Source organism: Cotesia typhae, unplaced genomic scaffold (genome assembly GCF_013202065.1).
Source record: "Cotesia typhae breed Kobodo isofemale line unplaced genomic scaffold, CoteBio_Ctyphae contig_35, whole genome shotgun sequence".
NCBI classification, from domain to species: domain Eukaryota; kingdom Metazoa; phylum Arthropoda; class Insecta; order Hymenoptera; family Braconidae; genus Cotesia; species Cotesia typhae.
In genome coordinates this window covers 80,433-104,101 of record NW_027423743.1, presented here as the reverse complement: position 1 = coordinate 104,101, position 23,669 = coordinate 80,433, and the positions used below count along the sequence as shown (strand labels likewise).

Sequence of the window (23,669 nt, the reverse complement as noted above, 5' to 3'; positions counted from 1 at the left end):
AATGATGTAACGCGTCCTGAACGTTTGTTAGCTGATAAAGCAGCCGCTATACGAGATATTTGGACTATGTTCATTTCAAATTTGAATAAAATGTACAAGCCTCGTGAATGTATCACAGTTGACGAACAGCTATATGGATATCGCGGGCGGACTCGCTTTACTCAATACATGCCATCGAAACCTGAAAAGTATGGCATAAAAATATTTTGGGCTTGTGATGCAAATAATTCATACCCCCTAAATGGACAAATATATACAGGAAAGTCAACTGATGGCAATCGTCAAATAAATGTTGGAGAATGCACAGTATTAGACCTCGTGGCTAAATATAAAAATTCAGGACTGAATGTAACTACTGATAACTTTTTTACTTCTCTTCAACTGTCCCATTCCTTGAATTCGTGGAATATGACATTAGTTGGAACGGTAAGAAAAAATAAACGGTTTCTTCCTGCAAATATGCAAGCACACAAAGAGAGGGCGATTTATTCTTCAAACTTTGCCTTTAGCAAAGAAGCAACTGTGTGCTCCTACGTACCTAAAAAGAATAAAGCAGTAATAATGTTGTCATTAATGCACATGTCACCAGTTATTGAAAGTAATAAAGAAACTGCCAAACCAGAAATAATTTTATATTATAATAAAACCAAAAGTGGAGTGGACAACATGGATAAACTGTTAGCAGAATACACTGTAAAACGCAGAACGAATCGGTGGCCTTTAGCACTTTTTTACAACACTAGATTATGTGGCGCGCGCAAGCGCGCGCGTTTATGAATACTAATTTCGTTGCGTATAAAAATGCAACTCATAATATACATTTCATGAATACAATTCTTTGAAAACAAAGTTTTTCACAGAATTGTCTACTTTTTCATGACTTAAATAAAGACGTAATGATTGCCACGAACGAACTCTGGATAAAGCTACGTATAATTGACCATGATTAAATACATCTTTTGTGAGGTCAACTGCTATTTTATTAAATGTCTGACCCTGGGCTTTATTGATCGTCATACAAAATGCAGTTTTTATGGGAAATTGTCGTCTCTTAAATGTAAATGAGTAAACATTTTCACAATATAACGTCACACGATTTATAAAAACGATTTCACCGGCTTTATCGCCCGTCAATATATTACATCGCAAGACATTAGTTGATAAGTCTAGTACCATGAGCCTCGTTCCATTGCATAATCCCTCACTTAAGTTTAAATTTCTTATTAACATTATTATAGTATTTTTTCTTAAACGTAATTTATAAGGAGGGAAGTTTGGTGGATTTAAAGTATGAAGATATTCTGGCAAAATCGCGTCAGTCATGTCTCCATTATCGCAGTTTTCGGTACTGTCTATAGCAATATAAATTTTTTCTGTAGCTTCATGTAAAAGCTCAATAACTTGTTCATTGATCATGTCAACATCAACGGTTCTAGCAGATAAAATTACGGACTTAGTTAGTTCTTCAAAACGCTGTGTTTTGATAATATTTCCGTATAAATATTCTACGATATCGTTAGCTTTTGAAGTTGGACATGCGTCCGGTAACAGAAGGTTATCATTTATATCATTCAATGAGCCATCGCCGACATTTAACAAAAATTGTGAAAATTCAATTTCTTCTGGTAACGCCCGCATATTTTGTGTTAATGTGAATTTATGAAACGTTCTCCACAGATTACTATATTTTATTGATAAATTAACCATTTCACTTCGAGTTGCATGAGTTAGAACGGGAAGAAGTTGACGAAAATCTCCACCTAATATCATTATTTTTCCTCCAAATGGTTCATCAACATTCATGATATGACGAAGGGTTCGATCGATTATCTCTAATGCATATCTAGGAGACATAGGAGCCTCGTCCCATATAAAAACATCCACACTCTTTAAATATCGACCTTGAATGGAATTGGGTTTAATATTTGAAGATGAATCGGAGAACATTGGAACCGGTAAACCGAACGTTTTGTGGACTGTTTTTCCGTTAGGTAAGAGAGTAGCTGCAATACCGGTATAAGCCATAGTACAAACTATTTTGTTTTGACTTTTCAATAAATGACACAACGTCGTGTATACAAAAGTTTTTCCTGAACCTCCTGGTCCATCAATGTAAACGCAATTAGAACGGTGATTGCCCTTCTCATTGATAATCTGTATAACAAAATCTACGATTTCTTTTTGTCTTACATTTAATTTCTGATAATATGCTTCGGACTCATCATTACTTGAAGTGTGTGTTTCAAAGTCATCAGAAATACTCTCGGTTTCGGTTATTTGAGGCATTTTCGGATAATTTGATAGATGAACGCCCTCTTTGTTAAGCATAAAAATTATGAAACTATATGCTCTTCGAATGCCATCGTTTACACCAAATCGACTATAGAGATCTTCAGACATGTGTTCTTTAAATTGTTCCCATAGATCTTCTGGATAAAGAGACTGACAATGGATTAATATGCGTACAAATAAACAGCGCAGCTGTCGCGGCATCATCCATACTACGGCTTCACTCATTACACGCTTCCATTCTTGATCATCCTCTATTAAACCGAACGCTAAACATGCGCTTGTAAAAGTATCGAGTACTTTTCCATCGACTGTTCTGATTTCTTCGTAACTTTTTGCACCCTTGACGTTGACAAGTAAAAGCCGAAGATGAAATAATTCTATTTGGGATGGACTTATTGAATACATGCGACCTATTACATTAAAGTGTTTTCGACGCGGTTGCCAACTATAAGTATTGTCTAACTTTTTAAAAACGTAATGGTGTGGGATTTCGCTGTAAGTGTATTGTCTAGCTTCTACGCTTTGTTCATTCAATTTGAAATAATCTATCAACATGGTTTGTTTTTGCAATGCTTCTTGCAAGGCATTTTCATCACAATCTTCAGTTATTGTAATATTATGTTCATTCGGTAAGTGTACCGGTAAACGAATAATTGAGTGGCTTTTATCTTGCAATACTTTTGAAAAAATCCGCCAAACCGCTTCAACGGGACCTACATACCGGGCATCAACAAAATCGCGGATTTCATCATGGTTTATAGTTGTGCCAGGTTCATTTTGAGGATGTGGATCATTATGTGTTCTATCTGCATTTAAACTATGTAAACTCCCATTAATTGTTACTGCAGCTTTGTCATGACCCTTATAGACGTATTTATATAAATACTTAACTGCTTTTACGGATGAAACTACTTCAACATTGATATGACAATTGAACGTCAAAAGCAATGTGCGGTTATATGGTACTACGTATCGATTATCAAAAAAAAATTCATTGTTTCGAGTAAACGTTGTACCATCATTTTTGCGACGATAAAGAGGATATCCATTTTCATCCATAACAGTTTCGTTTTGAAATGCTCTGGGAAATTTTTTTGAACATTTTCCGTCTATTAAGCACCAATCACCGCAAGGACCATGAAGCATATTTTTTGTAACGATATCATATAGCCTGAAATCTAGGTCTTTATTTGGTATTTCAGCACATATAAATTTATCAACAATTTCGGGAGTTTTAATTTTAAAATTACTTTGTAATGTAAGTAACATATGTAGATGTGGTAATCCACGTTTTTGAAATTCGATTACCCAATTATAGGCAATAACTTTACCGAATAGATCATTCTTAGTTATTGATTTAATTAATGCATTCTTTTTTATGTCAAATACGCGTGCTACTAAGTCTGGTCTATCGGATGCTGTTTGATTCGGCATTAAGTTTTCCGTAATTTCAAGCCATTTCGGATTACACGTCATTGTAATAAAAAGATCTGGCTTACCGAATTTTCTGACAATTGACATTGCATCTTGATAGTGTTGTAACATATTACGCGGAGAACTGGTGAATGTTGATGGCAGTATCACTACTTTACCAATGTTGCCGGGTGTGTTACTATTTTCATTTCTCGATTTCAAATGATCTAATAGCCCTTGATATGATTCTGCTCGTAATTTTTTTTGGTTAAACCGACAAAAATTCAATCGATCTTTTTCAATTTTCACATAATTATCCACCACCCACTGCTGTGTTAAACGACGACCCATCAAAAAAACATTGAATTCGTCACGGATTGCCAATTTATACTTATAATAATCCGCACGTGTTACTCTTCGTGTCGTCTTCTTAGTATATGGTATATTCGAATGCCAACCTTGATTGCCATGAGGATAAAATAAGGGATACACCCATGGCTCTGTATTAGGGTCCATTGTACTTAAACGCTGAAGGGTTTTGGTATTTTTATTTGCAACTGTGATGTATGATTCCGGTATGTCACCATCCGCAGTCGTTGAAAAACTGCTGCAACTTCATTTACCTTTTGAAAATTGTACCGTCGGGCATCTAAGCCGGGTTTTAGAGTAAATAATAGATTTAATTCAGGTTCAATAACATTTCCGTGCAAATCACGCGTAGAATCATTTTCTATAACATCTTTCATCATTTGATATGACTTTGCGAATACATTATGATCACGAATTATGGAATCTATAGTTCTAAATAATTCTAAATCACATTCAACATTTTGCTGTAGACGAATTTCTACTGCTTCATTGGTGTCTACAATAAAAAGTTGACCATAACTTGGTGTTTCATTAATTGATGGATACAATGCCGTATTCATTTGATAATAAATCTGTCCTTGAATTTTAAAGCAATATGGTCCTCTCCTTTGAGAATTGAGATTGTATAAATTAGCATTAAATGATGCAAATGAAAAAGAACTGTTATAATTACGTATTCGTTCGAAGAAATGTCTCGAGTTTTCATGTGTTCCTTCAAATAAAGATTTTAAAATTACCGGAGGTTCGGGCATCGGTTCTAATTTAACTTCTCCATGACGACAACACTCGTTAAAAGAATTCTTTTTATTAATAACTTGTTCAAGAGCGAAATGTTTTGACCCACAATGTTGACATATTATATCCATTTGGCCTATATAATTCTCATGTATTGTATTAAGATCATTTAGTACATGAAAAATTGAATCACCTGCGTTAATATATTGTGTTGGATCATTAATCACTGTTGCAAAAATATCGTGACATGTATTTATAGTACGCAAGGGTATACTGGAGGGATTTGATGAAGTTTCACGTTCCTTTGTCATATTCGGATTCTCTGTATTCTTAGAATCACTCTCACTACTTACTGGAAGAATATTTTCATCAGTTAAATTGCAAAGTGATAAATTCCAATCGTTATGTTGTTTATTCATCCGACGGTTTCGTTGTTGCTCATTTCTTTTTTCTCTCCGTGCTTTTTTAAATTCGGCCTCTTCGGTAGGTGTTCGAATGATTTTTCGGCGTGGCATTCTTACAGAAGAAGTTAAATCAAATAAAAAGTAAAACAGAAATTATTACAATATTTGCAATGGGAAGATTTTTTTATTATAGAGTAAGTTTTCACAATAGAACTACAGAGTAGAATCAATAAGTTTATTGAAATAAGATACAACAATAACAAAAAATTATAAGATACACTACAAAAATAATTGTATTAGGTTTTTTATTAATTTCAATCTGATCTTATTTTCATCAAATTCATATTGTTTAATCTTAGGTAGGTCGGTAATATCTTAGTATTAATAGGTAGATTCTGGCATTAATTAGTACGATGGTATAAATGTTCGTCTTTATAAAATAAAATATTTCTATAGTCGTATCTGTTCTTTACTGGTAAAGTTCTGTTCTTGTTATCAAATCAGATTATCAGATATCCCTGTACCGTGATCTTCTTGAATCTGAAACAAAAAAAGGATTCATTAAAACTAAATCCTACGTAGATTGATAATAGAAAACCAATACAAAAAACAATTAAGGAACGATAAAAAAAGTTGACATAAAGCACTTAATTTACACCAAATCGATGACTTTTGAACCTGCCCTGTTTAAAAATATTGATTGAAAAGAATTAAAAATGATGAAATTCGAATTCTTTTCAATAATTTCAATTCTTTTGTTTGTATATATAGATATACAGTTTGCATGGAGTGACCGCTTCTCAATTCTTTTCAATCATTATTCGTAACCAGGGTGATCCGTTCATATGTGGCTGATTAATTTCTATCTTTTTGTACTCTGTCAAACACATTTCATACAATTTTTTTTTTTAATTTTCTTATGTAACCTCAAGATAATTACAAATTAAAAAATAAATCATTATTTTGAAATATCTTTAATTTTGTGAAAAGTCAACTTTCGGGACGCTATTTTATTTTCTTGATATATATATATATATATTTATTTTTTTATTTAATTATCTTAGGAGAATACGAAAAATTCATGCAAATTGATCTTTAATGTTATTTCGAGATTTTTGAAATAATCTTACTAACTTGAAATGGTTGAAATTTTTGGAGTCACTTTTATTTCTGTTTAAGATACTTTGATTTATTTCTTATCATCCTAAAATTTTAAAAATGAAGTTTTTATTCGCTTTCTATTGCTTTATTTTTTATAAATTAGAATTTTTCTCTTTTCAAATTATAATTTTTAACTCGACTGTGAAAAATTTCGAGGTGTGTAACAGCCTTAAAATTCAAAGAGTATAAAAGAAAATAAGTCAATCGTAACAAAAACCTAATTGTTTTTGATTAAACTTTTGTGAAAATGGGATTTTGTAAAAAAAATAAGCTAATCCCAATCAAAAAAATTCAGTCAATTTAAAAAAATTTCCAACGATCTTATAAAGTAAAGAAAATAATTACAAATCTCGAAAATATTTTTTTGCTTAACATCTCGAAAAGACATTAAATATAACTTTACATGACCTCATGATATTCATTTCTAAAAAGTCAATTAAAAGACAAAATTGTGAAAAAAATTTTTTTAAAAGTTAATTTTCGACAACGTTATGGATAAACGAAAATAGCAAATAACTTTTTCTCTAAAATTCACAAGTCTTTTTTTTTTTTAGTTTGGTGAAATCATTTAAAAAAGTTCGGAGCAATGTTCTTGACAAAGTATGAAAAGATAAAAAGACTTAATTAAGAGACTAAGGAAAAAAGTAGTTGATTTAGCAGGGAAGGCTCCATATATAGTTGTAATGAAATGAATATGATATTCAAGTACTGTATGAAAGATAATAAAGTGATGATAAGAATTTTATGATATTTATAATGGAGTTAAAAAAAATATACGTCGAAGGTTCAGTAATTTAACTTATTGACTTATAATTGTTTACAATTAATCAATTTTACACTGTAGTAATATTCGATAGTTCAAAAAACTTGTCATGTAACAGTGTTTGAGACATCAAACAATTAAAAGACAACAATGAAATCAACAGTCAGTTCACAGTCACGATAATATATATTAATATCCGTCAATAATTAAAAATACGGAGCGATAAAATTACGATATAAAAAATGAAAAATCATCTTACCTATCAAATGAGTTAAAAGTCGATCAATCTATCCCCATGAGATTAGCAAATGTTGCATTGGAAATCCGTAAAACACGACCGTACCTAAAAGTAAAAAAAAGTTATTTATAAACATCTATAATTAAAATTATTATTACATTTATCGGAAATAATAATATCAGTACAATTATTACAATATTCGTATTTAAAGAAAAACATATTTTTTATTGAAAATCAAATACTTACGAAATGACATACAATTTTACTCGAATGTCGGATGCAGAGAAATCAGAATCATAATAAATTGCTTAATTCTCATGACTATAATTTTTTTAAGAATATCAACAGTAAATGATAAAAAAAAAAACTTCACCGACACTGGTAGTGTTTTGCGATAACGTAAGTTCTAGTTGCACTTTTATTAATTATCACACGTATAGACACGTACCCAAACGTATTTGGTGAAAATGTTTTTATTTGTAAGCACTGAGAACTTCAATGACAGTATAACTTTATTGTACGATGCTAATCAACGGCAATTACGATAATCACATTGATATATCGTCTAAATATAAGTATCGAAATATAAATGCTGGTTAAATTTAACGGAAATTCTTTTTTTCGTCGAATGCAAATTATACTCTGCCGTAGCAATAAAAAATTAAGGTTAATAATATACGGAAATTACCTCCCTATACTATCTTCGGTGGGGGAAATAATGACCTTAGTACAATTGTCAGAAATAGCAAAAACGGCCAAATCTGTATATCTGTATTAAGGTGAAAGTTGTCAGACCTGGTAAATAACCGTTGTTCATAAAAATGTAATGAATATACTTAGAGGGCAGTTCACAACAGAAAGTATAATAATCATATATTATTCTATTGAACGCACACTTCATGAATGTACCATTTTAAAAAGTCAATATAAAAATAATAATAATGGCTACCGCCATTTGGAGATAATTATAAAAGTTATGCATAATCCAAAATGAATGAAATGGAATTTTTAAACAAATCATTAAAAAAAAAATTTTTTTAAATAGAAAATAAATTTCAATAAGTATAAACTTATAATAGTGTAAATAAAAAAAAAATTAAAAGCATAATTAAAATTAAACGTTTTTAAATTCTCAGAATAAAAATTCTTAAATAATAATTTGCTTACCGAAAATAACTTCTGTTCTAAAAATAAAAAAAAAACCATTTATTGAACTTAACTTTTTTAGAATCATTATTATGACTTAATTATATTTTATTTAAAGAATTCACTTATGAACAATAGATAATAGCTACATCACAATCATATTGATACAATTATATTGATATGTTATTTTGAATAGTTATAATATGTTATAATATCTTTATCTTTCTATAATGTCTCTTATAACAACAATAATAATTATTACTTATAGTCTTAATGATATTACCTATCTAACCTATCAGGTATACAATTTCACATTGGGTACTTTTGATACACTTATTATTAAGTATCACTTACATAAATAATCCGAACGTCAGGTACCAGGTAGGTATCAGTCTTCATAGTTTTACTGACTAACACTACGATAGGTTTCAAAATCCATAAGTAAATTGTTTAATGCACATAATTGTGAATGTAAAACTAAATTAAGAAAATAAAAGAAAATTGTTTTCAAAGAAACTGAAATTAAATTTTTCAGCAAATTAAATACTTTTCATTTTTTAATGTCGGACTATAGAAAAAGTAATGATTTTTATCAATAAAGAATAATTATGAGAAACAAAAGTAAACATTTCACAGATTCTGACCACTATAACATGCTGTCAACCGGTTAAGTAATGAAATTTAGTCGCACACATCTGTTTAAATAATTAAACGATCATTAAAAATAAAAAACTTGCAGTAATTATTACTTTTCTTTTTGTTGAAAATTTCAAAGATCACGTAAGATAATTTTAATGATGAAATAGTAACATAACACAACATGACACATGGCACTGTCAAAAAGTAGTGTCCCTTGTCATTTGAGACTCCATTTATAGAAAAGAGAAAAGTAAATAAAAAAATAGAGAAATAAAAAATAAAAAAAAGTAATCACTGTAAAATACACGCTGAAATCCTCTAGTCATTGTAAAATACACACTGGAACTAAAGTTGCGTGAACTCTCGGATCTTAAAATAAAAAGTTCTCGACTTGGATAGTAGAAGCTACGGTAAGGGATAATTCAATAAGTCCTAGACCGTCATTTAGATTGTTAAATCTAGAATTCCTTTCATTACCCTTCGCACGGTCAATGGTGACGATCTAAAACAAATAGAAAAATTAATATTATAATATTATATATATTATTATGCATTTATAATTTCAATTTAAAATAAATTAAGTAATTTTATATTGTAATATAAAAAACTTACGCTTCGATTAGTCAGAATTTCTGAGTATTGAATAGCTCTTTCCCCCCAAAAAAGAACGCAAATTCTTCTATTGCCACCGTTATTGACAATTATTTTCAGAAGCATGATTACCCGCTCATCAAATGCTCTGCCGATAGCTACATCTCTCATGCCTACAATTTCATCGACATACCCACGTAATTCACTAAAAATAAATATAAAAAAGTTAAAAAATGTAGAATATAATAATAATAAATTGCATGAAATTGATTATTTTAAATTAATAATTGCTAGTATTATAATAGAATGTACTGTGAATTAAGATGGCCGAAACAGATTAGTTCGATTTTACTTGAAAAAAAAATTGATTTTTAAAGATAAAAAAAATAAATATTGAAAAAAGTACTTACATAGTATCATCGCCAACAACCCAGTGTTCGATCTCTTCATCTCTGGTAAAACTATTAATAATATCTTTAGGATCCATTATTATTATATATTTATTAAAATTAAAACTGGAAAAACAGTAAAATGCGGCACGAATAATAGAAAGAGTTTTCGCGTTTGTACTCGTTGAGATCCCGGTAAGAAAGAGCGCTAATCACATGAGGTGGTTTAGTTATTATGGTTACTACTATTGCGCCACCAAGCGCAAAAACAATATACAGGAAATTTTAAATAGAAATGTCACTTTACATATACTTACTGGGGTGAAAGTTGACAAAATAAGTTAAGTAGCTGGTTAATTACCATGAAAGTTACTGTTATTGATTTAGTTACAATTTTTTTTTGATATAGTTTAGAATAATAATAATAATTATCACATTGTGGAGTTATCCACATTTTATTTAAAATATATATACTAACTATAATATGACGTCAATTGCATATATTTATATATATTATTATGCTGTTTTAACTTTCAACCAATGAGAAGCTGAGTTATTGAGGCCTCATATTTTTGTCATGTACTTTTTATTAGAGGATCATTGACATTGCAGCTTTGGCAGCATATATCATTTACATGGAACATAACCCGCAATTTGTCTCGAGTGACAGACGTAGAAAGTTTCTGAAATCATTGAGTCTACAACTGTGTGGTAAAAATATAGAACAAAGATCAAAAAATTGCATTGTAACATCAAAACTACATGTGAGATCTGCAATGCAGGACGTGCTTGGTCAAGATCTATGGCTATCGGTTTCTTCTGCATCTACAACTTCTATAGCTCAGACTGGACGAGATTCTACAGGGCGTGTTGCAGTCGTCGGAAGTTGCTACATATGTAGAGAACTCAAACGCAAGCAAAGAAAAACACGAAAAGCTTGCACTAACTGCAGAAAACCAGTTTGTGATGAACATGCAGTAACTCGTCCAACATGTAACACCTGCTTCAAGAGCTGTGCTAATTCTGCATAAACATAGAATTTGTAATTTTTATATAAATAAAACATTTCAATAAATTATTATTATTTCATTTTTGAACGAAATTATAAATACTTTTTCCATAGTCATACAAAACACAGAGAGGTACCCGGGTACCTTGTCACTCTGTTGTGATTTCAAAATATGTTTTGGTTTCTACAATACATTGGAATTAGTTGACTGTGTCAAAACATTGAAAAACAGGTAATTTATAACTAGTGCAGAGCTCTCAGAAAATCACAACCACCTAGAGGGCGTAAAACCTACTTTTCTTTAAATTTGAAAACGCTAAAGGTACCCAGGTACCTCGTCACTCACATAAGGGTTAACAAAAAAAAATAATATAAAAAAATTATAGATTATTTAACTTCACTCAATTAAGCTGACTTAAATCCGGTCTAATAGATTTTATTAAATCAATAAGATCAATTTTTTTAATTATTTATCGTGACAGCTGTCTGATAATATTTTTATTTTGACACAATAAAAAAAGTGTCAAAACAAATGTCATCCTAAAATATAAGCATACTGAAGTTATATATTTACAAATAATTAACCTATTTCAATTTAATAACAAAAATAATATATTTATAGACTAAAAAATTAATATTATTTACAAGGAATATTCAACCAATATTATTAATAACTATATTTACAAAATAATTAACTAATGTAAATGAAAATAAAATTTAAAGTTCAATAAATAAAACAATAAAATAACCAAATATAAAATAACAAATTAAAAAAAAAATTTTTTCCAATTTTTTTTTTCGAAATGGATTTAAATAATTTGGATTTAGAACAATTAATAGTAAATGGAGATAAAACATTTGGACCTCACGATTGATTTCATGAAATTAAAAAACAAATAATTGGTAAGTCAATAATAGTCATTATTTGTTTATCATGTTTGATACAAATCCATACATCATTGATCAATTTTTTTTGACTCAAGAAAATATTTTGGATAGCTTTAATTATTTTAGTTATCTAATATTTTAGTTACTTATGTAACACTTTCTTTAGTGAAGAGTATTTTCTTGACTGTATAAAATTTTTTCTTGTTCTAAAACAACTTACACTACTGGAAAAAATTAAGGGATCAAAAAAAAATTCCAAATTTTTCGGTAGTTTTCAACAGGCCGTAACATTGAGAGAAATTGTCGTACAGGAAATAAAAAAAAAGTAAATTGTAGCTCCAAGTGTCTAGTTTTTGGATTAGAACTTCAAAATTTTGTAGCCTCCGCGGTTTCTGAGTAATCGTAGAAAAACCAGCAACAAAAAAATTCTCAAAATTTTTAGTTTTTTTTTTTTGGTCTACGGGCGTGGAAAAATTTTTTTAGCTTAACCACCATAAGAATCGGATACTTTGTTCATTTAGCTTTAATTTCTTTTTTTAAACACCCTGATACGTCCACTCCTCACTGAGATATCGGTCTTCAAATGGAAAAGGATCTTTTTGTCTTTGATTATCGATATCTCAGCAACCAATGATCGCACAGAAAGTTAAAAGTGGGTTTCAAGAACTTGAATGAATTCCCCTTAAAGACTGTCCATTGTTTTTTCGAAAAAAAATTTTTTCTTTCCGTCACATGAATTTGAAAATGCAACAAAAAAAGGGCTTTTAGTGGTTTTTGGAAAATCAAGCGCTGGATCGAAAATATTGAGGAAACCACTAATGTTAAGTGTGCCTTTTACAGTTCAATATGTCCACAAAAACCCTACAAAGAATCAAATTAATCCAGCCAGCCGTTTTTTTGTTTTACTTGATCGAATTTTTGAAAAAATTAAAGGATCACGTTTATTGCTCTGAAAAGCTCATAATTTTTAAAAATGAGAAAAATTTGTTTTTTCGAGCTTTTTCCACATTTTTGTTCCAGAAAGTGCTTAAATTGAAAAAAAAATTTTTTTTTGAAATTTTTTCTCTTGAAAAGTTTAAGAAAACAATTACCGCCGGCATTAGTGTTATCCAAAGCGTACCACGTGGAGGTCGCGCGGTCGGATTTACGCTTGCGTGTGTATGTGTGTGTGTGTGTGTGTGTGTGTGTGTGTGTGTGTGTGTGTGTGTGTGTGTGTGTGTGTGTGTGTGTGTGTGTGTGTGTGTGTGAGGTATTTCAGGAGAATTGAGACCCGGTGGCTCGTCAGTTCCACCGTATTTAATGACTCCAAACTCATTCTCTGAAGGTTTTTGTTGGTTCAATACCGGGTATTACCACCCCTGTTTTCAATAACGGCTCTCAAACGTTCAGCCATGTTTATGCAGACGGTAATTTGAGGCTGCGGAATGGTATTCCAAATGTGCTGAAGCGCGCGCTCCAAAGCAGCTAAGTTCTGCAAATTTGGATACTCTCTGCGCAACCGACGGCCCATTATGTCCCAAACGTGCTCTATGGGGTTGAGATCTGGACTCATTGCTGGGTGTCGCAACAATGTGATGTCATGCCGCTCAAAGAAGCGCCGGGTAATGTTGGCTGTGTGTGGACGTGCATTATCTTGCATCAATATGAACGACCTCAGATGTTGTCGTCTGCGCAGAACAATGGGCCTTAAAATTTGGTCGATGTAACGTCTAGCTGTCAAATTTTCGCGTACAATTACCAAAGGTGTTCTCCAATTTCGTGAAACGCCGCCCAACACCATAACTGATCCACCGCCGTAGGCAACGACTGGACGGACAAAGTTCTGGCGAAAACGTTCTCCACGACGGCGCCAAACGAGAGGACGTCGATCGTTGCCATACAGACTAAAACGAGACTCATCAGTGAATAAAACATTTGTCCATTCCCTCAAGTTCCAATTTCGATGATCGTAAGCATACGCTAAACGAGCTCGATGATGTCTTGCTGTCAACAGGGGTACACGATTAGGATGTCGTGCGTGTAACCCAGTTTCACGAAGACGGTTGATGATTGTTCGAGAGCAAATGTTTCGCACTTGATGCCGTCGTCGCTGTTGCTGTTGTTGTTGCTGCTGTCTGCGATTGGGGAAGTTTCGAGCGACAATATTCGCATTGACGAAAGGTTGTCGTCGAACTTCTCTAACAATTGTTCGATCATCGCGGGCATTAGTGACTCGATGGCGACCTTGTCCGGGGCGACGATGATATTGATTCGTCTCTTGGTATCTGGTATAAGCTTGAGATACGACAGATTGACTTACACCCATCCGGATAGCAACTGCATATTGAGTGTAACCTTCGTCGATAAGAGTCACTAACCGAGCGACTTCCACCTCCAATAAATGTCGTCTAACCATGATTAAGAATCAAAAGTCAGAAATTTTCAATTTTGACCAAAAAATTAAAAAAAATTTTTTTTAGCGCAGAGGGATTAGTTTTGAAAAAAACTGTTGAATGAAGCGATTTGCTAAGGATTCACAAAAAGAAAAGAAAAAAAAAAACTCCGAAAAGCGTATGAAAAAAATCGAAATTCGATTGGGGGTATTAACTTTTTTTATTAATTTAATTAAAAGAAGATCAGTAGAATCAAGGAATGCAGCGGTGGAAAGGTGATAAAAATCATTGGGCGATGGTTTTTTGAGATTCCTTAACTTGTTAAAAAAAAAATTTTTCCAAAAAAATTTTTTTTTAATTTTTTTCGAAAAATTTTTTTTTTTTTTTGAAAATTTTTTTTTTTGAATTTTTTTTTTTGAAAATTTAAGCACTTTTTGGAACGAAAATGTGGAAAAAGCTCGAAAAAACAAATTTTTTCTCATTTTTAAAAATTATGAGCTTTTCAGAGCAATAAACGTGATCCTTTAATTTTTTCAAAAATTCGATCAAGTAAAACAAAAAAACGGCTGGCTGGATTAATTTGATTCTTTATAGGGTTTTTGTGGACATATTGAACTGTAAAAGGCACACTTAACATTAGTGGTTTCCTCAATATTTTCGATCCAGCGCTTGATTTTCCAAAAAACCACTAAAAGCCCTTTTTTGTTGCATTTTCAAATTCATGTGACGGAAAGAAAAAATTTTTTTTGGAAAAAACAATGGACAGTCTTTAAGGGGAATTCATTCAAGTTCTTGAAACCGACTTTTAACTTTCTGTGCGATCATTGGTTGCTGAGATATCGATAATCAAAGACAAAAAGATCCTTTTCCATTTGAAGACCGATATCTCAGTGAGGAGTGGACGTATCAGGGTGTTTAAAAAAAGAAATTAAAGCTAAATGAACAAAGTATCCGATTCTTATGGTGGTTAAGCTAAAAAAATTTTTTCCACGCCCGTAGACCAAAAAAAAAAAAAAAATTTTGAGAATTTTTTTGTTGCTGGTTTTTCTACGATTACTCAGAAACCGCGGAGGCTACAAAATTTTGAAGTTCTAATCCAAAAACTAGACACTTGGAGCTACAATTTACTTTTTTTTTATTTCCTGTACGACCATTTCTCTCAAAGTTACGGCCTGTTGAAAACTACCGAAAAATTTGGAATTTTTTTTTGATCCCTTAATTTTTTCCAGTAGTGTAAATTAAATGAAAATTTATCTTGCATTTTACTATCTCTTTTATTATTAACAATTCTTTAGTGTTGATTTCATTTTCTACGATGTCGATGTTTGGTTTGTGTTTAGATCGGTGATTTGTAGTCTCTTAGTCGGAATGTTTTTGACTTCTTTGGTTTCTCGATGTTTTCCAGCGCTTCTTCAGTCGTTGTTTGCTTACTCGGTGGACTTCCTTTTTCGTTGGTTTCCGATTTCTCTGGGAGTGCTTCGTTGACTTTCGTCGGTGATGACGTTTTTCCTTCGGTTGTTTTTAGTTCTATAACAACTGGCTTTTCGATTATTTTGTTGTTCTGCCGCGGTTTTAGTAGGCATCGACGAATGAGTTTTTGTATGGCGAATCCGCTTATAATGATCGATAGTATTCCGATTGTTGATACCGATCCGATGGTTATTTTCTTATTTATTTCTTCTTTTTGGTGATCTAGTGCTATTAATGACATTTTTTCTTCATTTTCTTCTAGCCCTTGACCCCAAGGTTCGAATTTGTCGATGATTGAGGCTGGATCTGAAACTTTTGTTAGTAGATTGGGATTTTCGCTGTTAAATATGATACTTGAGTTTAGTGTTTCGAGAGATAGATTGAAACTTGGTGCGATTATTTCTATGTTTGTTGATTCTCTAGCTGTTCCTCGGACTTTATATTGGTTGCAGTTTGCTTGGCATCCTTGTTGGAGGTGTATTAGTCCGGTTCCGTTGATTACTGTGTTTCCGGTTATCAGTTCTGGGCATTTCCACTCGATGTTTTCTTCTTTGCACGTTGAGTATGCCCACGTGTTTTTCTCGTTCATTTTTATCCAAGTTAATTTACATTTTTCAATTATTCTTACGTTGCACTCTCTGAGGTTTTCTGTTTTTGGTTTCATGAGTAACTTCATTTCACAGTCTACTTCTTTTTCTAATTTTGTTATTTTCGTCGGGATGTCAGTTGGGCAGGCCATATCTGGTCTAATGGGATTGCAGTTGTCAATGTAGTCTTGTTCAGCGAGGAAGTATTCTTCGAATGCAGGTTCCGTCATTAGATATTTTGACGTAGGTTGAATCGTTAATGTTGATAGTTGATCTCCAATGTTCTCGGCCTTGGGAAGTGATTTTAGTTCATATGCTAGCCACGGCGTCTGGTCGAAGAGTGGTACCGTTATTATTATCAGGAAGTGACCGTTCGATTTTCCTGTTTCTATTTTCGACATCTTCGCCAGTGTGCTGATGTCCATGTGGTCCAGAGGTTGTGGCGGATTTCGGGTTGGATGTTTTTTTATCATGTCCGCTGTGGCTTCGTTTAGTTGTTTGTCTGACACTGTTAAATAGGTCAGTTTTCCCCATTTTGCTTCCTCTATGGCTTTTTCTGCATTGTTGAGAGTTCTTAGGTGGTTAGTCATTCGGTGAATATTTTCGTCGCCTACCATTGAGAATAGTTGGATCTTTTGTATGTCTGTTATTTGTTTATTCGTTGATTGTTGCAGTCATGCTGAAGTTCTCGCCAGTTCTTTGATTCGGTCGGTTATATTTTTTTCGTGTTTGAGGATTTCGTTGATTTCGCTCTTAATGATGTGGGAGTTATTTTGCGATAAGTGTACAAGTTCTCTGTTGTCTTGGTATAACTTGTCTAGTTCGTTGGAGATATGTTCTTTGTCGCTGTAGTCCATGGTTCCGAATAGTTTTCTTGCAATTGAGCCTACGAAGCCGAACCATGGTGCTCTTTTTGTGCGATTCTGTGGATGTAGTTCTTCGAGTTGAGGATCTTCGAGGAATTGCCTTAGCCGGTGTTTTGCTTGCTCAATTTCGGCATATATTTCCCGGTGTGTGTTGATTCTCAGGTACGACATACAGGATGAATGATTGAATTTTTGAGAACATATTCCATAAGCTTCCCATATATTTTGATTTAGGTAGAGGTAAAGGTTTACTAGGTTTTTGATGTTTATTGAGCTGATGATTTGCCATTCTTCTCTGATGAGGTGGACTCTTTTAAATGGGTCGTATAGTATGCCCGGATTCGATTCCATTGGTTTTATTTTCACCTCGTCAGCTCCCCATGCCAGGTGTCCGATTTCCAGGAGGAGAAGTGGTGCAGTTATCATAATTTTTTTTTTTATGTAGATTTCTGCGTCTATATGTATATTTACTGAAACAAACAATCTAAGTTCTTTTTAGTCGAAATTTTCGCGGCTGGCTGTTTTAGCCTTATTTGGGTGGATTAATTTCCGTTTTCCGTTTTCTTTTTCTATTATTAAATTCCCCATTTCGTTTATTTCCAATATTTTGTATGGGCCAGTATAGTAACGATCTAATTTATTTTTTCTAGGTTCTTTTAATGTAAATACGAAGTCTCCTACATTAAATTGGGCCGGGTGTATATGTTTATCAAATCGAATTTTTGACTCGTGTTTAGCTTTCGTTAGATTTTCCGCAGATATTCGTTGGATTTCGGAAATTCGGCTAATTAGGTCTGCTAGATAATCGTTATATGATTCGATTTTACTGAAGTCTGGAAATTGAGTCGGACTACGGGCTTTTCTTCCATACAAAATTTCGTAGGGTGTGAATTTCGTAGCCGTGTGTACGGTGGTATTATAATTTAGCATTACCATTGGGATGTATCGATCCCAGTTACTGAATTTATCTACGTAAGCCCGGAAGTAGTCGACTAAAGGCTGGTGAGATCGCTCCAAGGCTCCATTCGATTGAGGATAGTAGGAAGAAGTTGTTATTCTTTGAATTTTCAGCGCCTTGGCTAATTGTTGGATTAATTTGCTTGTGAATGAGGTGCCCTTATCTGATAGAATTACGCGAGGGCACCCATAAAGAGCGATATAATGATTTAATAAGGCATCTGCGACAGTTACTGCTCTGATATCGAGGAGAGGAACTGCTGCGGCTGCTTTAGAAAAATTGTCTTGGATCGTTAGGATGTGTAAGTTACCGTCAGGGGTCATAGGTAGGGGCCCTACCGTATCTATACTAATTTTTTCGAAAGGTTCAAAGGGTGTATCTGTGATGGACATAGGTTGTTTGGTTTTTATTCGCGTGAGTTTATTTTTCTGACAGATTTCGCAAGCTCGAATGTAATTATAGATATTGTCTTTCATTCCTGGCCAGTAATATCTTTCGCGAATTCGCCAATATGTTTTTACTACACCTTTGTGGCCCCCTATTAAACTGTTATGATTTTCTACTATTATTTTTGTTCGTAGGAATTCGTCTGGTACCTCGACATTCCCTTTGCACAAAGTAATTGTTAGTGGGCAGTCTCTTAATTCTTGTGATAAATAACCTTGGATGTTAAGGTCATCGAACTCATCTCCTTTTTTTGCACAGCGGAGTGAATGAATGTCGTGTTTGTGCATCGACTGTCGAAGGTTTCTCAATCCTTCGATCAGGTCGATTGGGTCTAGTTTTTCGAAATGTTTTGTCTTAATAAATACCGTGAAGATTTTACAACGACCTAATTTGGTGACAAATACGTCCCCTTTTGTAGGTGTTGAGGCTTGAAGGTCGTCAGCATTTATGAATTTTAAGTCACGGAGCAGCTTCGCTACGGGTTTTGTTATTTCGCAGTCGGCTGCTAGAAAATGTAATAAATGGTCTCGGGCATAGGTAAGCCCATCTCGGCCGGTTGTAAATTTTATTTTTATTATTATTATTATTATTATTATTATTATAGTTATTATTATCTGGTGGATTGGTTGATTTAATCCTTTGTGGTAACTTATTTATTTGTTCTACCCGTTCTGGTTCGATAAGGGTGTTATTCGCGTTGGACGGTTCAAGTTCGATTATTTCCTGTATTCCCTTGCCGTGTTCGTCTACGATTTGGCGGCTTGTGTGGTCATAATGGATACCCATGGCCGCTAGTTCATCAGGGATGAGGACTCTTCCGAAGATTGGGGTTCGGGGTTCTGGACCGTCTCTTAAATATCCAGTGAATCGGGATTTAATTAAGTTTTGTGGTGTTAGAGAGTTTTTATTTAATTGTTTTTCATTTTTATCGTGTACCTTGACGACGTTTCTTGTATTAGCAATTTTTGCTGAGGTTGCAGGTTCCGGCTCTACGATGACGGGGTGTTCCGTTTCGCTGAGATTTTTGCTTCTTCCCGTATCTTCTGGGCTGATGTCGCTGCTTGATTCTGCTTCGAGGTCATCGCTGTTGTCTCTAAGAAATTCGTCGACATTAGTTTCAGTTGCTGTGTCATCTATGGAATCTTCTTCGCTTCGCCAGAGTGGAGGCATTTTACTTAGCGACTGGCGGATATTTTTCGCTGTTTCGGAACTAGTTCTTTTCATTTTTGCTAGTTCTTGGGGGGTGTAGTAGAATATTGCTTCTTCTAGAAGCATTTTTTCTAGAGCTTTTTCTTTATAAGGATTTTCCGGTGGGGGTCGCCTTTTAATGATTTCATCGAACATTTTTATTAGGTCGAGGGTTTTTTGTCTTTGTCTTTGTGGGATGATGTTTTCTTTATTCTTTTCTAATTCTTCGTCCTTCTCCTCTTCATCGTCCCCCTCTTGTCCCGTATCTGGTTTGTTAATCGTGGAGGGTCCGGGAGTTGAGGCAGGTAAGAAAACATCATCGTCCCCCTCTTGTTCGTTTGCTGTTGATTTTGTCTTAGGATCTTCTGTAGTTAAATCAAGGTTGCTATCTTCGAAGTAATTTATTTTGGGCGGGATTCGCGTTTTTCCCATTTCCCTTTTTCTGAGACGAGAAGCGATTGTTTCTCTGATTTCGGGGGTGCTACTGATTCTTGGTCTATTTTTTGATCCGAGAGGGCGACCAGGGCGCTTGATCGATTGAATCGCTTCTTCATCTGAGCGTATTCTATGTAATTTTATTATTGTAGTATTATTCTTGATCGGCAGTGCTAAATAATCATTTTCGGTAATATTATTTGATTCGTTTTCTAAGGGCTCGGGACGACCTTCGGGGTTATATGAGAGTCCTTCCGCGTATTGTTCCGTGATTTTGTGACGAACAAGGACGATAAATTTGTATCTGCTTAATTTCGACCGCCATTTAGCTTGCCTTTCGGTGACGATCGTGCTGTCCCTTAGCCAGGCGACACAAGGGCTACTGGTTATTAGAGTAAAGTGTTTTTGGAGATACGGTCGAAATTGTTGGATGGCGTAAACTATTGCAAGGCATTGCTTTTCAATGTCAGTGTATCGGGTTTCGGTGTCATGAAAGACACGTGAGACACATGACACTATTTTCTCTGCGTCTCTGTCTAAGTCATCGTCCCCTTCTGTCGTCTGCTGACTGAGGATTCCGGATATTCCTGAGTCTGACGCACTGACTGCTAGGATGAAGGGTTTATTGAAATTCGGGTATTTGAGGAATGAGTCTACGCAGAGGGCATTTTTGATATCGTCGAATGCCTTTTGCGCTTCCTCGGTCCATGTGAAGGGCTTAGTTTTTCGAGTAAGATCCGTTATAGGTTTAGCCCTTTCAGCGAAGTTTTGTATGAATCTTCGGTAGTAGTTTGCCAGTCCCATAAATTTTCTGGCTTCTGTATGATTCCTAGGTCTCGAGGCATTTTTAAGTGATGAAATCTTTTTCGGATCTGGTTTTACGCCTTCTTTCGTTGTTACGTGACCTAGATAATCTACTTCCGGGCAGAGAAATTTACATTTTTCGGGTTGAAGGGTGAGACCAGCTTCTCTCAGTCTATTGAATAATCTTTGAACTCTCACCCCATGTTCTTGTAGGGTTTTTCCATAGCTGACTAAATCATCGATATAAATAAACAATTCTGTCCCTTTTAATCCGCTTAAGGTAGAGTCCATCATTCGTTGGAAGATAGATGGAGCGCATTCTAGTCCAAAAGGCATGCAACGATATTCCCAGTGCCCGTCTGGGGTAGAGAACGCCGTTTTTGATGCGTCTGCGGGGTGCATTGGGATTTGGTGGAAACCCATGGCGAGATCAAACACGCTGAAGTAGTTAGCATCGCCTAATTGGTCTAATATATCGATAATTAGGGCTAAAGGGTAGGCATCCCCTCTTGTAATTTTATTTAATTGCCTAAAGTCAATAACCATTCTATATTTTTTTATAGAGGGGTCATTTGATTTTTTTGGTACGATCCACAAGGGTGAGTTGTACGGAGAGTTAGATTCTCGGATTATTCCTTGTTTTTCAAGATTTTCGACCTGCCTGGCGATTTCTTCCCGATGTTCTGGGGGAAATCGATATTGTTTTATTCTCATCGGTTCGTTGGTGGTGGTTTCTATCCGGCAGGTGAAATTCTTCGAACGACCTAATTTATCTCCGGGGAGGTGAAATACGTCGTGATTATTTTTGATGAGATTTTGAACTTGTTCTTTTTCCTCCTCGTTGAGGTGATCTACTGGTATTTTCTGGAGTAGAATCTTTATACGTTCTTGTTTATCTATTATACGGTTGGGGTTTTCTATAGAAGGGGAGTCGGATTCGTCCCCTTCTGAGCTTGGATTATCAAATTCGAAATCCTCGAGTGTTTGAGGTCCTATGTCGATGTCTACCGGATTTGAATTTAGGTTAATGATCATGCACATGGCGTACCCGTCGTCTACCTTGACAACTGCTTCTCCTCCGAGTACCCCTTTCGGAAGGTTCATTCGGGGGAGGTATCCCTCTCCTTTTTCGAAACTTTGGATTGGTACTGCTACTGATACTCTCATCCGAGGTGGCAAGGTGTAGCTGGAAGAAGGCTTTGTTTCAAGGCTAAAAGGTGTTGGTTTAGAAGGGCAGGACAATATAACTAGGGTTTGGTCATCGTAAGAGATTTCAGCTTTTTCGGTTTCGAAAAAGTTGTTTCCTAAGATTCCCACTCCAGGGAGTGGTAAATCTTCTAAACAAACTTGAAATTCTACGTCAATATTGAGGATTTTTAAGGTGGTTGTTCCTAACGTTTCGAAAGTGCTATCACTGAGTCCTCGGAATCTCTTAGCTTTTCCGGTGTCGATAGTTATTTCGTGGATTTCGTTCGGTTCCGAACGCGAAAGTGGAGCCTAAAATCTGTTGTTCCCTCTGATAATTCGGACCGTAGTAATTTTCTTCATAAGTGTCAGGGTATGGGTCTTCATAGTAGTCCGTCGGATGTACTAGTCTATGAGTGAATGTCTCCGGGACTTGTCTGTATTCGTGGTATGATAAAGTGCGAGGCAATTCGTGATAATTACCTCGGTCGTCATATTCACGAGAAGATCTCGGCATCTGTGGATAGTGTCTGTTACCGTCTTGTCCAGTTCGTCTATGGAACTCCACCGAGGGTGGTAGAGATTCACCTGGTATAAGGCCGTCATCTCTCATTGCGCGTCTACGGTCTGGTCTTCCGTACGCGTCATTTTCGATGGCCTTGTACATGTCGTCTAATGTTTCGGCTCTTCTCATTTTACATAGGCATCGTAAAAAGTCTGGTAAGTATTCATAGAAAGTAGTGGCCGCTGTCTTTTCGAAAGTTCGTTTTACTACGGCCCTATCATCTTCGGGAGCATTAAGTTCGATACGCCGGACCATTTCGCTTAACCGAAAATAGAAATCTTCGATATTTTCAGATTTTTTTGGGGCCGCAGCAGCTAGATTTTTCTGCCACGTGGTATATGGGTCACCTCTTTTTAATTTTCTCCCTAAGATTAGTAAAATATCTTCAACGGAAGCTAGTTCTGCATATTCGATTAGTCTTTTGGCTCGTCCATATAATTTTTGTGCTACACGGCGAGCGAAAAAGCCCTGGTTATCAGCTGGGATGCTGGGTAACCAGTTTCTGACTATTCCGTCGAATAATTCGAAATCTTTTACTGCGGTGGGACCTTCTCCGTTAAAATATGGGAGCGCATCGTGTAATTCTTTCGCGAGGGTTTGAATTTGGAAGTTGAGGCTTTCCTCGTTTATAGAGGTGTCAACGCGGAAGGTTCTTCTTTCCATGTTTCCAAACGGGAAATCGTTAGAGCAAGGCACGAAAAACGTTCCGGATTCGTCCTCGAATGGTTCCACGATTATTGTATGATTAAACCTGT

The 23,669-nt window shown here is 34.5% G+C and overlaps 2 protein-coding genes and 1 long non-coding RNA gene across 3 annotated transcripts; all 3 read right to left on the bottom strand.

Annotated features, from left to right (window-relative positions):
- Nucleotides 1-822: 822 nt before the first annotated feature.
- Nucleotides 823-3,438, bottom strand: LOC141526546 (uncharacterized). Its single transcript, XM_074241580.1, has one exon. It carries the CDS (start codon nucleotides 3,436-3,438, stop codon nucleotides 823-825), a length of 2,616 nt encoding a protein of 871 aa, XP_074097681.1.
- A 2,002-nt stretch (nucleotides 3,439-5,440) lies between these two features.
- LOC141526582 (uncharacterized) lies at nucleotides 5,441-7,985 on the bottom strand. Its single transcript, XR_012479053.1, has 3 exons — nucleotides 7,622-7,985; nucleotides 7,397-7,480; nucleotides 5,441-5,753 (listed from the first exon to the last, which is right to left on the bottom strand). It is a non-coding gene; the product is annotated as an uncharacterized LOC141526582 (long non-coding RNA).
- A 629-nt stretch (nucleotides 7,986-8,614) lies between these two features.
- LOC141526572 (uncharacterized) lies at nucleotides 8,615-10,503 on the bottom strand. The gene is made up of 3 exons (XM_074241604.1): nucleotides 10,162-10,503; nucleotides 9,773-9,956; nucleotides 8,615-9,662 (listed from the first exon to the last, which is right to left on the bottom strand). The coding sequence occupies exons 1-3, from the start codon at nucleotides 10,236-10,238 to the stop codon at nucleotides 9,531-9,533; spliced, it is 393 nt and encodes a 130-aa protein (XP_074097705.1). The 5' UTR covers nucleotides 10,239-10,503; the 3' UTR covers nucleotides 8,615-9,530.
- Nucleotides 10,504-23,669: the final 13,166 nt, after the last annotated feature.